The sequence below is a fragment of the Crinia signifera genome, chromosome 6 (assembly GCF_055691185.1).
Source record: "Crinia signifera chromosome 6, ASM5569118v1, whole genome shotgun sequence".
NCBI lineage: Eukaryota > Metazoa > Chordata > Amphibia > Anura > Myobatrachidae > Crinia > Crinia signifera.
In genome coordinates this window covers 16,888,434-16,905,535 of record NC_139222.1, presented here as the reverse complement: position 1 = coordinate 16,905,535, position 17,102 = coordinate 16,888,434, and the positions used below count along the sequence as shown (strand labels likewise).

The following is a 17,102-nucleotide window of genomic DNA, read 5'->3' as shown; positions in this document are numbered from 1 at the left end:
CCAGTGGGGGAGTCAGGAGCCATCAGCCCCTATTATTGTCCCCTTCTCCTCCGCATTTTAGATCATTGTCTGCTACCAGCCCAGAGATCTGACCAATCCCCCCATGTTCCCCAGTGACTCGCCTACATCATCAGTAGAAGGGACAGGAATAATAGCAGTGTACAGGGTACAATGGTATGGAAGGTCATGTGACATTACCCATGGTTCTCCCTTTACCCTACCACCAGTTGTGTTACCCACTACATGGGGTATTACCCATTATCTTCCTTGGTAACAGCCAGAATCGGGTCAGAGAAGAGCAGCCGCCTATACTGGCACCAGGAAGGGGAAGCACTGGTCATCACCATGGACACTAGGCAGATGGGAGGCAGAAGGATGAGATGGTTGCCATACTCAGACTGGCACCTGTCATCCACAGTACCGCAGGCACCCAGGGAGAACCAGCACCACCAGACCCAGTAACAAGGAGTTGGGCCTCAGCTCGCTGACTTAGTAACCAGCCAGTGGTCAGGGCTTTGTGGCTCTATGTACGTAAGACCCAGGATTTGCAGTGGATGGATGACCTGCTGGGTCTGCATGATAACAGCAGGAGAGGCTGGTTAGCCTGTGATCAGCATTATCAGGTGGATCACTGTTACCAGGATTACCTTGTAGCAAGTCTGCCTGTTCCTGATCCTGTTGGGGCACCAAGAGACTGGTGTGTGCAGCTAGGATGGTGTGGCACGGAGCCTCTGCTAAGCTGGGGTGCTGGGCTGTCACCTGATCCTCAGTGCAGCTCTTACCCAATGTTACCAGTCTGGGTACCCCAGAGATGCCAGCTTGCCCTTAGGACCAGCTTTGGGGCATCCCTTATGCCTTCTCTTTATGCTCTTTGTTTCTGTTCTGTTATATTACTGTTCTCCTTGTTAGGATTGTTGTTCTCATTCCTGAATAGTGATTATCCCCTCTCCCCTGTTCTTTACTCCTATTCTGTCTTTGTCTGAGGGGAAAGGAGAAGAGCGATATTTCTATATCTGTATGTTATTTCCAGCAGATGGACACAGAAGCAGGAATACCTCGGAGGGACGTCTTATTCTGTCTCCAGATTATAAAACAGAAGATAACATCACACAGGATTCTCCAGAAGACACCTCCATTACCCTAAATTTACAGCCAGTGCCTCACAGTGCAGATAAATCACCTGATACTTCTAATCCTGAGGACTGTTCTCCTGGTAACTCAGATACTGCTACACATAGAACAGCTCATACAGGTGCTGACACATTTACCTGTTCTGAGTGTGGTACATGTTTTATAAATCAGTCTGTTTTTATTAGACACCAGAGAACACACTCAGTTAAGAACCCATTTTCATGTTCTGAGTGTGGGAAATGTTTTACCTATAATTCAACTCTTATTGCACATCAGCGAGCTCACACAGGTGAGAAGCCATTTCCATGTTATGAGTGTGGGAAATGTTTTTCCCGGAAATCAGATCTTGTAAACCATGTGAAAACCCACACAGGTGAGAATGTATTTTCATGTTCTGAGTGTGGGAAATCTTTTAATCGTAAATGCGAGATTGTCATTCATCAGAGAACTCACACAGGTGTGAAGCCATTTCCATGTACAGCATGTGGGAAATGTTTTACCACAAAATCAAATCTTGTTAAACATGTGAGAACCCACACAGGTAAGAAGCCATTTCCATGTTCTGAGTGTGGGAAATCTTTTTCCCGCAAATCAGTACTTGTGAAACATGTGGGAACCCACACAGGTGAGAAGCCATTTCCATGTTCTGAGTGTGGGAAATGTTTTTCCCAGAAATCAGATCTTGTAATCCATGTGAGAACCCACACAGGTGAGAAGCCATTTCCATGTTCTGAGTGTGGGAAATGTTTTACCACAAAATCAAATCTTGTTAGACATGTGATAACTCACACAGGTGAGAAGCCATTTCCATGTTCTGAGTGTGGGAAATCTTTTCCCCAGAAATCAGATCTCGTTAAACATGTGAGAACCCACACAGGTGAGAAGCTATTTAAATGTTCTGAGTGTGGGAAATCTTTCATCCGGAAAGCAGAGTTTGTCCGACATGTGAGAACTCACACAGGTGAGAAGCCATTTCCATGTTCTGAGTGTGGGAAATCCTTTACCACAAAATCATATCTTGTCCAACATGAGAGAACTCACACAGGTGAGAAGCCATTTCCATGTTCTGAGTGTGGGAAATGTTTTACCACAAAAACAAATCTTGTTATACATGTGATAACTCACACAGGTGAGAAGCCATTTCCATGTTCTGAGTGTGGGAAATCTTTTCCCCGGAAATCAGAGTTTGTCCGACATGTGAGAACTCACACAGGTGAGAAGCCATTTCCATGTTCTGAGTGTGGGAAATGTTTTGCCCGGAAATCACAGCTTGTCCAACATGAGAGAACCCACACAGGTTAGAAGCCATTTCCATGTTCTTAGACCTGTAATTCAGACCTGATCACTGGGCCGTGAGTTTGCAGAGCCCAGCGACCAGGTACACAACACGCCATACAAGTACATTCCTGCCCATATGCACGTCTACAAATGCTATTACAGTTGTGCAAAGGAAGAAATGAATTCAAGGAAATGTGGTGATTACCTGCGCACCGAGTGTGTTATGTTTCTATATATGCTGCGGGTAGTGCTGCTGGTGCTCAGGCTGTTCTCCCTGATTTGTTATATAGAAATGGTTTGTTGTGAGAAACAGTGCTCAGTACCCTATCTCTAACATGCTGTAGTGGGGCGGAGTGATGGTAATCAGGCAGTGTGATGTTGTTACAGTATAAATACAATCTGTCACTTGTTTCTATAACTTCCAGAATTAATCAGTGGGTACTTGTTTCCTAGCAGGGCGCCCAATTTCCTTACATATGCGAACGTAGTGAAATCGCATCGCATTACGTTATAGCAGCATGCGATGTTCCCGCTCCCTGTCATTCCCGCCCCCTGTCATATCCTCTCAGAAATTACTCTGAGGTGATATTGTGACAGGAGTAGAAGCATCCCTCAGAGCTGGGGGTGATTTATCAAATGTCTATGAGATGGCTGCATCTATGACCATGTTTACGTTGCCTCAGACGGAAGAGAAGGTTGTCGCCTTTTTTCAAGGACACGATCTCCTTCCGGTGGCGCAGAATTGCGCGAATGGCCACGTAATGGGCCTTTCTGTGAAGGAATGTATGTGGCGCTGCCGGCTGAAGTTGAGCCTCAGAGCGGCCCACTGGTTTCCAGGGTGCCGCTTATCGTTTGTCACCTTGGTGCGCTTTATATACTCATGAGCCCAGGAGCTGACATCCATTGAGTACTGTCAGCAACAGCTGGACATATCCAAAAAGGCGGCTGTTTTGTACAACAGATGGATGCGGGAGGCGTGTACGATGGACCTCATGCGCCGTATCGGTGGTCCAGGCCACATCAGGGAGATCGATGAGAGCATGTCTGTAAGAAGGAAGAGTAATGTCGGGCGGCTGTTACCACAGCAGTGGGCTTTGGGGGGAATTTGTAGGGAAACGGGACAGTGTTTCCTCACCATGGTGCCCAGACGCGATGCCAGCACTTTGATGGAGGCTATTACTGAGAATGTAGAGCCAGGCACCACGATTTACAGTGACTGCTGGAGGGCGTACAGCACTGAACCGCTGGAACTTGCAGGGTATCAGCACGCCCCAAGTAAATCACAGGTTCAATTTTATAGACCCGTCTACAGGGGTGCATACCCAGAATGTGGGGCGCATGTAAATGGCGCAATAAGCGGCACAGAGGGCACAGCACGCCACATGCTCGATTCCTATCTCCAGGAGTTCATGTGGAGAACGACATTGGGTGCGGATAACCCATCGCATCGCATCCTGCGAGCCCTTACCCTCCTCCCTAAGGATGATTAACTGATTTATTACTAATTAATGTTTTACTGTGATTCATTGTTCTTAATTAATGTTTTACTGTTTAAAATTGATTCATTGTTCCTATTGTCATTATCGTTCTGCTTTTTGAATTATTTAAGTAAATTATAGTTCTTAGTCAACACGTCGTCATTACTGTGTCAGCTGTATGATTTTGCAGGTGTGTTCATAAAACACCACCACTATCCACGCCACCCCAAAGCGTGGCGAGCGGTTGCGGAATGCGCCCTCCGACCTTTTCATACCCCCACTATCCACGTTGGCGTGGAGTTGATTTTATAAAGTGTGGCGAGCCCGAAGCATTGCTGAGGGGACGCGGAATACATGTAAAGTAATCCGTGTTCCCTCGCTGCGCTCGCCACGCTTCGGGCTCAATGGCTCCCTGCGCTTGCCACACTAAGCAAATAGCTTAGTGGGCGCCCTGCTAGGAAACAGGTACCAAACAGGGTATTGCTACATTCCGTGACTATTGCCGGCATGTGAATGGTCCTGATTGCTGTGAGTAGGAGGGATGGGAAATGTTTAGCACTGCAGATGGATTGCTGGTTAAAAGAATATTTACTTGTATAAAACACGGTCTGTATCTGTACACCAGACACACATACACATATACAATGCAATGCAATGAAACATATAATAAAAACAGTATGGAGGCAAGATTAGAGCTCAATTATAAAACTAAAACAATAAAAATATATAAAAATGGATTTGTGGAAAAGGCGAATGTTGAAACCTGCAGCTAGTGGCTCGTTAGTATTGATAACGAGCAGTGATCCGTCTTACTCTTTGAAAAAGTTTGTGTCCATCAAAGTATGTAAATGAGTAATTGTCTGGTGTTGGTTTCTGGTGCAGCCTGCGGCGTCCCGTCAGCTGCATCCAGATATTAGTCATTATTTTTTTTTTTAATTCAATCTTTATTTTTGCAATTTTCCTTTATATACAAAATATTTTTTAAAATTTACTGAGTATAGAGCAAGAGGATAACATGGTATGTGATACATACAAACAAAGTCCCCTGCACGCAGACAGGCCTTCTGTGCGGGTAGCTTTTAATCACTAGGCACATTATTCTTATCTTAATTTGTGGGTCGGTGTCCAGAACCCCCTGCGCTCCACGTCTATGTCCCAAATGTGCTTATCTTGTGTTAAATCTTTTATTTCTTAACCTAAATACGTGCTTAACGTCTTATTTCAAATATTTATATGTTCGTGCAAAGTTTTATATAAGATACAGCCTGTAATTATGCTGTATAGAAAGTATAATACATATATTAGTGGCTACGTATCAAAAGTGCACTGTGCAAAAGAAGAGAGAAAAGAAAAAAAGAGAAAAATAGTACAGAGTAAGACAAAAACAAAAAAAAAAGAAATAACAATTGTATAACTAGACTGATCGAGTTAATTAACCCAATCTATATAACTACACCTCTAACATTATTCCTCTAGCATATTTTAATCCCTTACTTTAATTCTATATGAACGCTTGGGTATGGACACCGAACCACCTTTGCATGTATACATATAGCACGTGATTACCACACCTACTCACTCTATTACTTAATAACCTACCCCCCCCACCCTCTCTAGGCGTTAGGGTATCGACACTCACTATATAGTTCTTTAAGTACCTTTTTACTATTGGCTACCTTTCTTCTCCCTTAAATTCTTCCTGGTCTTCTCTCCTGTCATCACCTGTTCGTTTTCCCTCCCCCTCAGCCTTGCACTCAACGAGTAGCCTCCTCATAAGATGACCATCTATCCCAGATATTATGGAATTTCTGAATCGATCCTCTAACCTTATGGACGTGTTTCTCATGGTCCTATGTTACATGAACCAGCGCCAACCATGCTTCCAAACTAGGGCTTTCCTTAGCCATCCACCTTCTTGCGATGCAGATTTTAGCCAGAGTGCATAGTTGTATCAGTAGTAGCTTATCGGTCCTGCCCAATGGTATCTTCCCTACTATGGCTAGGATGCATGCTCGAGGGGTACAGATGGAGCTGGGGAACCCAACGGCAGACAAGACTGCTATCACTTCCCTCCAGAATGCTGCCACCGTGGGACACTCCCAGATGAGATGCCAGAATGAGCCCATGTTGGCCAAGCACTTTGGGCACCGATTATTACTTGCCCCCCGGAATTTGTTCATTCGTTCTGGTGTTATATATACCCTATGGAGTATAAACAATTGGACTTGTTGGAACCTAGCTTGATTTGTGGCTTTGCTAATGTTACTCATTGCCTCCGCCCACTCTTCATTTTCTATTTCCCCCAGGTCCTTTTCCCACTTGTACCTTAATTGAATCAGGTCCTTATCTTGCACTTGCAGAAGGGCTTTATAGAAAAAGGAGACCCCATGTCTTAGAGGAGATCTCTTAACCAGTTTTTTAGTAAGAGATTCCCGTAAACCAGGGCTCTCATTACGGAACTGAGTTTCCAAAGCATGTCTGACCTGCAGATATCTAAAAAGATAGTTATTTGGTAGGGCAAATTCATTTTTCAGGGACTGGAAAGTTCTCAGATTCTCCCCCTCATATAGCTGACCTATGCTCATTATCCCTTTTTGTACCCATGCCTCTCGTATCTGCAGGTCACTCAACTCCGCAAGATATCCGGCCCTGTGCAGTGGGGTCTCAGGGTCCAGCCCGCTGCTTCCCATTAGCGTCTCCACTGACCTCCAGGACTTGATGGCCTGCTTTACCAATGGAGGCCATCTGTTTTTCAAATTTCCCGATAGTAATAATTGTAGTGGGGTATGTCCCGGGGAGACACAGCCCACCATTGCCTCAATCATATCACTCTCCTCCCCTTCTTTAACCCACATTTTAATGTACGTCATTTGCGACGCAAGGTAATATAGCCGAAAATCTGGTAGGGCCAGGCCCCCATTTGCCCTATCTCTAGAGAGAATACTTTGTCTAAGCCTGACTCTCTTATTACACCATAGAATGGAAGTGATCAGGCCCTCAATCTTTTTAAATACATGCCGCGGAAGATAAAAAGGTGAATGCTGTATTATGTACAAGAGTTTTGGTTGGATAACCATTTTGACAAGATTAACTCTACCTGTCAGTGATAGTGGCAGCCTGGCCCAAGTTTTAATTTTGGACTTAATATACTCCATCAGGGGGTTTAAATTCAGGGGGATAAATTTAGATATGTCCCTGGATACCCATATTCCCAAGTACCTGAACTCGTCCACCCACTTCAGTGGTGGAGGCGAGTCCAGGACCGGGGAACTACTGCCACCCAAGGGAAGAATGTATGATTTACTCCAGTTTATTTTAAGTCCAGAGTTTATGCCGAAAGCTTCCATCAAACCCATCACCCGAGGTAGTGCCACGCTCTGATCTTTAAGAAATAATAGAATATCATCGGCATAGAGGGCGATGCGGTCCTCTCTAGCACCGATTTTTAGACCCTCAATCAAAGGATCTTCTCTGAACATACATGCCAGTGGTTCTATCGCTATGGCAAATAATGCCGGTGACAATGGACAGCCTTGACGAGTGCCACGCTCCACTTTAGAATTAGAAGAAATAAACCCATTAACGGACACCCTAGCTGATGGGGAGATATATAATAGCTTTACCCAATTTATAAAAACAGGGCCGATGCCCGCCCATTGCATAGCTGCCCACAAAAAGCCCCATTCGATTGTATCGAAGGCCTTAGCGGCGTCGAGTGAGACCACCGCTGAGTTACCTTCTTTGTTTTGTGAAAATTGAAGTTGGCCATATAATCTCCGCAAATTGGTTGTGGTCGACCTCCCAGGCATGAAGCCTGTTTGGTCCACATGAATTGTTTCTCCTAAGACCCTGTTTAATCTAGCCGACAAGATCTTAGCTAGAATTTTGATGTCGTTAGTCAGCAACGAAATAGGCTGATACGAGTCCATATTTTTAGGGTCCTTATCTTTTTTTAATAGGATTATAATTAGGGCCTCTGCCATGCTAGCTGGTAATATCTTCCCATCATATAGTGTATTAAATAAATCTAGGAACCTCTGTGCGAAAAACGTACTATATTTTTTGTATAATTCATGTGGTATACCATCGATGCCCGGTGCCTTGCCTCCGGGGATCGATGATATAGCCTTTTCCACCTTGGAGAGGGTCAGTGGACCATCCAGCATTTCCCTAGATGCACTTGAAAGTCTAGTTGTTTTCTTTACCCCTGATAAGAACATATCTATTTCCTCCGGGGACCGACACTTTTGGGAAGCGTATAAGTCCTGATAGTATTGCCTGAATTTCTCTGCTATCTCTGGGGTCTGGTACACCAACTCTCCCCCGGGGCCATGAATCTCCGACACTATGTTCCCAGGCTTATCTATTCGTGTAAGGTAGGCAAGGAAACTACCGGGCCTGTCCCCATTCGCGTATATAGTATGTCCGGCAAATAATAATAATTAGAGCTCAATTGTAAAACTAAAACAATAAAAATATATAAAAATGAATTTGTGGAAAAGGCGAATGTTGAAACCTGCAGGTAGCGGCTCGTTAGTATTGATAACGAGCAGCAATCCGTCTTACTCTTTGAAAAAGTTTGTGTCCATCGAAGTATGTAAATAAGTAATTAGCTGGTGTTGGTTTCTGGTGCAGCCTGCGGCGTCCCGTCAGCTGCATCCAGATATTAGTCATTATTTGATTGCATCCAGATGATGGTCATCGGTCAGTCAGATTTGACTTGGGATATTGGAGCAGATGTATGAACCAGCATTAACTGGGGGGATTACAATTTCCCTAATGTATCACTAGCGCACCTAACGTGTGCTAGTGCCAGACCGCCGAGTTGCGCTCAGCGGGGCTGTCCCCTGCAATCCCCTCCCCCAGGGATTAACGGCCGGGGTGATGTATTAACAGCCTTCAAGGCGTTAATTCACCCCGGCCGCTTCGCCAGCTCAGGGCTAGCGTTGTCCTATTCCCCACTGTGGGGACAACGCTAGCCCTGCATCTGGCTTGGGCTGCGCTGGAGATCTTGCGGTTTTAGCGAGATCTCACGCATGCCCAGAAAGCCGGCCTGGGGGGGGGGGGGGGACTGCGAGTGCACATGTGCGGGGCGGCGAGGGAGCCGATAAGGAGAGCCGTTCACGCTGGGGATAACGGCTCTCCTTATCTGCTTAATACATCTGCTTATAACGTTTGCCCGCTTCTCCACGTTATGCTGGAGAAGCGGGACTCGTTATTCGCCAAACGTTATAGGCAGATTAATACATCTGCCCCATTGCATCCTAGCTGCCCTGGTAGGACTGAGGGGAGGGGAAGGTAATGTGATGCTGTGTCGGGCCGTACCTAGCAGTCACCTGGTCAGCGCAGCTGCTGCTCTCCCCGAGTGTGATGCCCGAGTTCTGCTGGTGCTGCTTGCGGTCTTAGTGTTTGATGTACCTCTGAGCGCCACATGCCTCTCCCACAGGCAGACTTTGCTTTACTTACCTGCCTCGATCCGTCTGTCCTCTGTTCGTACCTCGGGTGCTGCTGCTTCGTGCGCTTCTAAGCTCTTCTTGGTCAGGTGACCAGGCTTTCTTTGTTTAATGCACTGCATCTCCCAGATAAAGGACCCAAGATGGGCAGATACGTGTTGGAGCTGACATAAAAGATCAGAAACCCGCATCACACACTGGACCCAGCTAGTAACCACCCAGGACATTTAACAAAGAAATGGAAACTGTATGGAAGCACTGCACTAATTTATGTAATTGTTACACCATGTAAAGAATCACAAGCATCAATTATAATATAGGAATGTATTTATTAAAAAATAAACAATATAAAATATATAAACACTGGTATATACTTTGCTACTGTGTCCACTGAATAGTATTTATGTGAAATCCATTATATACATGGTCTGCTGTGATGCATCGCAGGGCAAGCTTCTCTCACCCGCCGCACCTGCACCGACATAAGCTGGTGTTTGTGGCTTCCAAGGGAGATGATCTGTTGGTAAGGTGGTGCTGCACTGCGTCTCTCACCCACCGTGACTGATCTCCTATACCTGGTGAAGGGACTGCGCTTCCAGCGGCAACAAGGAACCGATTGTAGCCTGATGATAATAAGCTCACCAACGTATGAAGATAGTGGAGATGATGGTATAGGTGTTTGGATGGGGCATCAAAAGGGCATCTGCTAGGAGCGTCAAAAGGTCCACTAACGCGTTTCGCTCCAGATGGATCTTTTTCAGAGCCACTACCTGCAGGTTTGAACATTCGCCTTTTTTACAAATCCTCAACTCCATTTTTATATATCTTTTTATTGGGTACTTGGGTATCAGCGTAGGCTAAGCTACTTTGTCAGCGTAGCCCAACAGCTGCCTAGAGTATTCAGCGTAGTGACTCCATGGCAGCCCTGCATACTCAGCGTAGTGTCCCCGTCAGGCAGCTAGTCACCGTACTGTCCCTCGGGAGCTGCAGCTCTGTCCCTGGTGAGCGCCTCTCACACAGCGCCGGTAACCGCCAGATCCACTGTGCTGGCAGATGCCGGCGGAGAGGGGATCATGCGGGCGCTGGCAGAGATGCGATCCATCTGTCTGAGACGCAGGAGCGTCATAGACGCTCCTGCTTCTCAGTAATTATTCCCCACTATCCACGCCAGCCCGAAGCGTGGCAAGTGGACGCGGTATGTACCCATGTTTGCGCATGTCAATAAACATCTACTATGCTTTTTCAACTGATCCTGGTCTATCCCCTCGTTTATTGCACTCACAAACAGTAAAAGAAGGTATAGAAAAACAAAAAGGGTTACTCATTGGGGTCGACCAACCTGGCCTGTCTTGCCGGCCCGTGAGTATCCAGCCATGCGGCCACCTCCCTGGGAGTACAAAAATCTTGGTGTCACCATCATTGACCACACGCAGCCTAGATGGGAACAGCATGGCATACGGAATGTTCCATTCTCTCAGGCGACGTTTGATCGGATGAAATTGTGTACGGGTCTTTTGTATCTCCAAGGCAAAGTTGGGAAACAGAAACTTTAGAGCCATTAATCAGAAGTGGGCCTCATCATGATAATTTAGAATCTTGGCGATGAATGTCCAAGGCGGGTACACCAGGGGGCAGTGGTCGGAAAGGAACATGATGTGCTCTTTCTACTACAAATAGCAGGGTAAAGGAATCCAGCCAAACGTGTCCACCAGCCATTTTTTGAATAACAGGCAGGTCATATTGCACTTTTCCAATTTGGTCCATGAGTCTAGCCTTGCTCGCCGTCACCACTTCCAGCACCCTCTGCAGCATGGCATCAGGAGAATAACCAGAGAACATTCTGCAGAAGAGGGAGGCTGGGAAGTGGGATCATGTTCCGCCGGGGTCTGCTTAGGATTGGCTGTCCGAGAAAAATTTCTTCAAGCGGGCCGCCGCCGAGACTTGATGTGACTTCCCCATCACAACTCTGGATATTATAGAATATAAAACCAGGCGAGGTGAGAAGGGCAGTTCAGAAATAAGTGATATAGAAAGAGCAGTTTTTGAAGTGTTGATAGGCAAAGCGGTGTGTAGCAAACAAGAGAAGGAGCAGGAGCTGGTCAAAGTCCCTGAGGGAAAGAGGTGGATGCAATAAGGCAGTGTATTGCCCACAGGGCACCGCAAAAGAGCAGTAAACCCACCACCCACACAGGCACAGCTCACCGCCAGCAGCAACACTCACACCCACCAGTGGAATAGGATAATTATTGAAGCACCAATCAGCAGTGCAGGCAGCAGAGAAACAACAGTGCTCACTGAATGGGGGCATCTCACAAGGCCTCACAGTACCTGATCACAAGTTGAAGATTGGTCCCAGGCACCCTGCTCAAAACTGCAGGTTACAGGATCCCTCCAGTAGCAGTAACATCAAGAGATTCACTAGTAGAAGTGACTGCAGAGTCCAGTGTGCTGGCAGCCAGCTATGTAATGGCAGTGGTAGATGAGGCATCATACAAGCTCCGGAAATCCCCAGGAAGGAGCAGCAGCACGTCTCTGATCGTGGCCATGCAGGAGAGTATCCAGGACCAAGATTGCAGCGGCCAGTGGCGTAAACAATAGCACCGCAGACCCTGCGACGGCGGGGAGGTGCTGGCTAGGTGTGGGTGCCGGGGATCTGCGGGAGGTATTGCTACGCTGCCGCATCTGCTGTGCCGGGAGCGGACACCCTGGTCCGGCGCTCCTCCCAGCTGGCACCTTATGAAAAATATCCTTTGCAACATGGCCGCCCCCTCAAAGCAGAGTTTTTGAGCATGCTAGAGAAGGCTGGGGCCTCCTCTAGCATCCTTAACCCCTTCCTGACAGAGCCAGTTTTTGCGTTCCTGACAGAGCCCTTTTTTTCAAATCTGACATGTATCACTTAAGTGGGGATAACTTTTTTTTGCTTTTACTTATCCCAGTGATTTTGAGATTGTTTTTTCGTGACACATTGTACTTCAAATTAGTGGTAAATTTGGGTCGATACAGTCTGTGTTTTTTTGTGAAAAATACCAAAATGTCGTAAAAAAATGGAAAATTTAGCAATTTGCAAAATGTTAAATTTTCTGCTTGTGAGACAAATAATCATACCACTCAAAATAGTTAATAACTAACATAGACCATATGTCTACTTTATGTTTCCATCATTATTTCAACTTCCTTTTAATTTTTTTGGACACTAGGAGGCTTACAATATGAATAGCAAATTCTCAAATTTTCAAGAAAATTTCAAACACTGATTTTTTTAGGAACCAGTTCAGTTCTGATGTGACTTTGAGGGACTTGTATGTGAGACACCCCCATAAATGATGCCATTTCAAAAACTGCACCCCTCACAGTATTCAAAACAGCATTTTGGAAGTTTGTTAACCCTTTAGGTGTTTCACAGGAATTAAAACAAAGTGTAGGTGAAATTTCAAAATTTCATTTTTTTTGCAGATTTGCAATTTTAATACATTTTTCTAAGGAACACAGTACATTTTACTAGAGAAATGTGACTAAAAATTGATTCCCCCAATTCTTTTGTTTTCATAAATATCCTATATGTGGCCCTAGTGTGCACGTTGACCAAACCACAGGCTTCATAATAGAAGGAGCACCTACTTGATTTTGGAGCCTCCTTTTTATGAGATTATTTTTTAGGCACCATGTAGGTTTCTAGGCACCATAAGATGCTAAAATTTAGGAACCCCCCCACAAGTGACCCCATTTTGCAAACTACACCCCTCAGGGAATTCATCTAGGGGTATAGTGTACATTTCAAACCCCCAGGGGTTTCACCAATTGTGGTACAACTGGGCAGTGAAAATGAAAAATTAATTTTTTTACACAAAAATGAAGTTCTGGCTCCAAATTTTGCATTTTCACAAGGAATGAAGGAGAAAAAGCACCCCAAAATCTGTGCCCCAATTTCTCCCGAGTACGGCAATGCCTCACATGTGACCAAAAAATACCATTTGGGTGCATGGCAGGACTCAGAAGGGAAGGAGTGATTTTTGGATTTTGCAGCTCAGATTCTGGTGGAATGTTGGTGGGTGCTATGTTGCATTAGCAAGACCCCCCAAGCACCAATACAGTGGAACCCCCCCACAAGTGACCCCATTTTGCAAACTACACCCCTCAGGGAATTCATCTAGGGGTATAGTGTACATTTCAAACCCCCAGGGGTTTCACCAATTTTGATACAACTGGGCAGTGAAAATGAAAAATTACATTTTTTTACACAAAAATGCAGTTCTGGCTCAAAATTTTTCATTTTCAGAAGGTATGAAGGAGAAAAAGCACCCCAAAATCTGTGCCCCAATTTCTCCCGAGTACGGCAATGCCTCACATGTGACCAAAAAATACCAGTTGGGTGCATGGCAGGACTCAGAAGGGAAGGAGTGATTTTTGGTGGTGGAATGTTTGTGGGTGCTATGTCGCATTAGCAAGACCCCCCAAGCACCAATACAGTGGAACCCCCCCACAAGTGACCCCATTTTGCAAACTACACCCCTCAGGGAATTCATCTAGGGGTATAGTGTACATTTCAAACCCCCAGGGGTTTCACCAATTTTGATACAACTGGGCTGTGCAAATGAAAAATTACATTTTTTACACAAAAATGCAGTTCTGGCTCAAAATTTTTCATTTTCACAAGGAATGAAGGAGACAAAGCACCCCAAAATCTGTGCCCCAATTTCTCCCGAGTACGGCAATGCCTCACATGTGACCAAAAAATACCATTTGGGTGCATGGCAGGACTCAGAAAGGAAGGAGTGATTTTTGGATTTTGCAGCTCAGATTCTGGTGGAATGTTGGTGGGTGCTATGTTGCATTAGCAAGACCCCCCAAGCACCAATACAGTGGAACCCCCCCACAAGTGACCCCATTTTGCAAACTACACCCCTCAGGGAATTCATCTAGGGGTATAGTGTACATTTCAAACCCCCAGGGGTTTCACCAATTTTGATACAACTGGGCAGTGAAAATGAAAAATTACATTTTTTTACACAAAAATGCAGTTCTGGCTCAAAATTTTTCATTTTCAGAAGGTATGAAGGAGAAAAAGCACCCCAAAATCTGTGCCCCAATTTCTCCCGAGTACGGAAATGCCTCACATGTGACCAAAAAATACCATTTGGGTGCATGGCAGGACTCAGAATGGAAGGAGTGATTTTTGGATTTTGCAGCTCAGATTCTGGTGGAATTTTGGTGGGTGCTATGTCGCATTAGCAAGACCCCCCAAGCACCAATACAGTGGAACCCCCCCACAAGTGACCCCATTTTGCAAACTACACCCCTCAGGGAATTCATCTAGGGGTATAGTGTACATTTCAAACCCCCAGGGGTTTCACCAATTTTGATACAACTGGGCTGTGCAAATGAAAAATTACATTTTTTACACAAAAATGCAGTTCTGGCTCAAAATTTTTCATTTTCACAAGGAATGAAGGAGACAAAGCACCCCAAAATCTGTGCCCCAATTTCTCCCGAGTACGGCAATGCCTCACATGTGACCAAAAAATACCATTTGGGTGCATGGCAGGACTCAGAAGGGAAGGAGTGATTTTTGGATTTTGCAGCTCAGATTCTGGTGGAATGTTGGTGGGTGCTATGTTGCATTAGCAAGACCCCCCAAGCACCAATACAGTGGAACCCCCCCACAAGTGACCCCATTTTGCAAACTACACCCCTCAGGGAATTCATCTAGGGGTATAGTGTACATTTCAAACCCCCAGGGGTTTCACCAATTTTGATACAACTGGGCAGTGAAAATGAAAAATTACATTTTTTTACACAAAAATGCAGTTCTGGCTCAAAATTTTTCATTTTCAGAAGGTATGAAGGAGAAAAAGCACCCCAAAATCTGTGCCCCAATTTCTCCCGAGTACGGCAATGCCTCACATGTGACCAAAAAATACCAGTTGGGTGCATGGCAGGACTCAGAAGGGAAGGAGTGATTTTTGGTGGTGGAATGTTGGTGGGTGCTATGTCGCATTAGCAAGACCCCCCAAGCACCAATACAGTGGAACCCCCCCACAAGTGACCCCATTTTGCAAACTACACCCCTCAGGGAATTCATCTAGGGGTATAGTGTACATTTCAAACCCCCAGGGGTTTCACCAATTTTGATACAACTGGGCTGTGCAAATGAAAAATTACATTTTTTACACAAAAATGCAGTTCTGGCTCAAAATTTTTCATTTTCACAAGGAATGAAGGAGACAAAGCACCCCAAAATCTGTGCCCCAATTTCTCCCGAGTACGGCAATGCCTCACATGTGACCAAAAAATACCATTTGGGTGCATGGCAGGACTCAGAAAGGAAGGAGTGATTTTTGGATTTTGCAGCTCAGATTCTGGTGGAATGTTGGTGGGTGCTATGTTGCATTAGCAAGACCCCCCAAGCACCAATACAGTGGAACCCCCCCACAAGTGACCCCATTTTGCAAACTACACCCCTCAGGGAATTCATCTAGGGGTATAGTGTACATTTCAAACCCCCAGGGGTTTCACCAATTTTGATACAACTGGGCAGTGAAAATGAAAAATTACATTTTTTTACACAAAAATGCAGTTCTGGCTCAAAATTTTTCATTTTCAGAAGGTATGAAGGAGAAAAAGCACCCCAAAATCTGTGCCCCAATTTCTCCCGAGTACGGCAATGCCTCACATGTGACCAAAAAATACCATTTGGGTGCATGGCAGGACTCAGAAGGGAAGGAGTGATTTTTGGATTTTGCAGCTCAGATTCTGGTGGAATTTTGGTGGGTGCTATGTCGCATTAGCAAGACCCCCCAAGCACCAATACAGTGGAACCCCCCCACAAGTGACCCCATTTTGCAAACTACACCCCTCAGGGAATTCATCTAGGGGTATAGTGTACATTTCAAACCCCCAGGGGTTTCACCAATTTTGATACAACTGGGCTGTGCAAATGAAAAATTACATTTTTTACACAAAAATGCAGTTCTGGCTCAAAATTTTTCATTTTCACAAGGAATGAAGGAGACAAAGCACCCCAAAATCTGTGCCCCAATTTCTCCCGAGTACGGCAATGCCTCACATGTGACCAAAAAATACCATTTGGGTGCATGGCAGGACTCAGAAGGGAAGGAGTGATTTTTGGATTTTGCAGCTCAGATTCTGGTGGAATTTTGGTGGGTGCTATGTCGCATTAGCAAGACCCCCCAAGCACCAATACAGTGGAACCCCCCCCCCAAGTGACCCCATTTTGCAAACTACACCCCTCAGGGAATTCATCTAGGGGTATAGTGTACATTTCAAACCCCCAGGGGTTTCACCAATTTTGATACAACTGGGCAGTGAAAATGAAAAATTACATTTTTTTACACAAAAATGCAGTTCTGGCTCAAAATTTTTCATTTTCATAAGGTATGAAGGAGAAAAAGCACCCCAAAATCTGTGCCCCAATTTCTCCCGAGTATGGCAATGCCTCATATGTGACCAAAAAATACCAGTTGGGTGCATGGCAGGACTCAGAAGGGAAGGAGTGATTTTTGGTGGTGGAATGTTGGTGGGTGCTATGTCGCATTAGCAAGACCCCCAAAGCACCAATACAGTGGAACCCCCCCACAAGTGACCCCATTTTGCAAACTACACCCCTCAGGGAATTCATCTAGGGGTATAGTGTACATTTCAAACCCCCAGGGGTTTCACCAATTTTGATACAACTGGGCAGTGAAAATGAAAAATTACATTTTTTTACACAAAAATGCAGTTCTGGCTCAAAATTTTTCATTTT

At 45.3% G+C, this 17,102-nt stretch overlaps 3 protein-coding genes across 8 annotated transcripts in view; 2 read left to right on the top strand and 1 right to left on the bottom strand.

The window, feature by feature from the left end:
- The window catches only part of LOC146010000 (uncharacterized), a 475,993-nt gene that overhangs the window by 209,543 nt on the left and 249,348 nt on the right, over nucleotides 1–17,102 (bottom strand). The gene's annotated exons all lie outside the window — the stretch shown is intronic.
- The window catches only part of LOC146010056 (uncharacterized), a 260,220-nt gene that overhangs the window by 122,520 nt on the left and 120,598 nt on the right, over nucleotides 1–17,102 (top strand). Inside the window, exon 4 of one of the 3 annotated variants that reach the window (XM_083150911.1) lies at nucleotides 1,034–4,039. The exons of 1 other annotated variant lie outside the window; for it this stretch is intronic. In XM_083150911.1, the coding sequence (XP_083007037.1) occupies nucleotides 1,034–2,433 (1,400 nt within the window). In that variant the 3' untranslated portion in view covers nucleotides 2,434–4,039. Of the gene's footprint in view, nucleotides 1–1,030; nucleotides 4,040–17,102 lie in introns of those variants that run through there. One more of the 3 variants, XM_083150910.1, reaches the window with a different exon arrangement.
- The window catches only part of LOC146010005 (uncharacterized), a 730,148-nt gene that overhangs the window by 632,945 nt on the left and 80,101 nt on the right, over nucleotides 1–17,102 (top strand). The window lies entirely within an intron of this gene.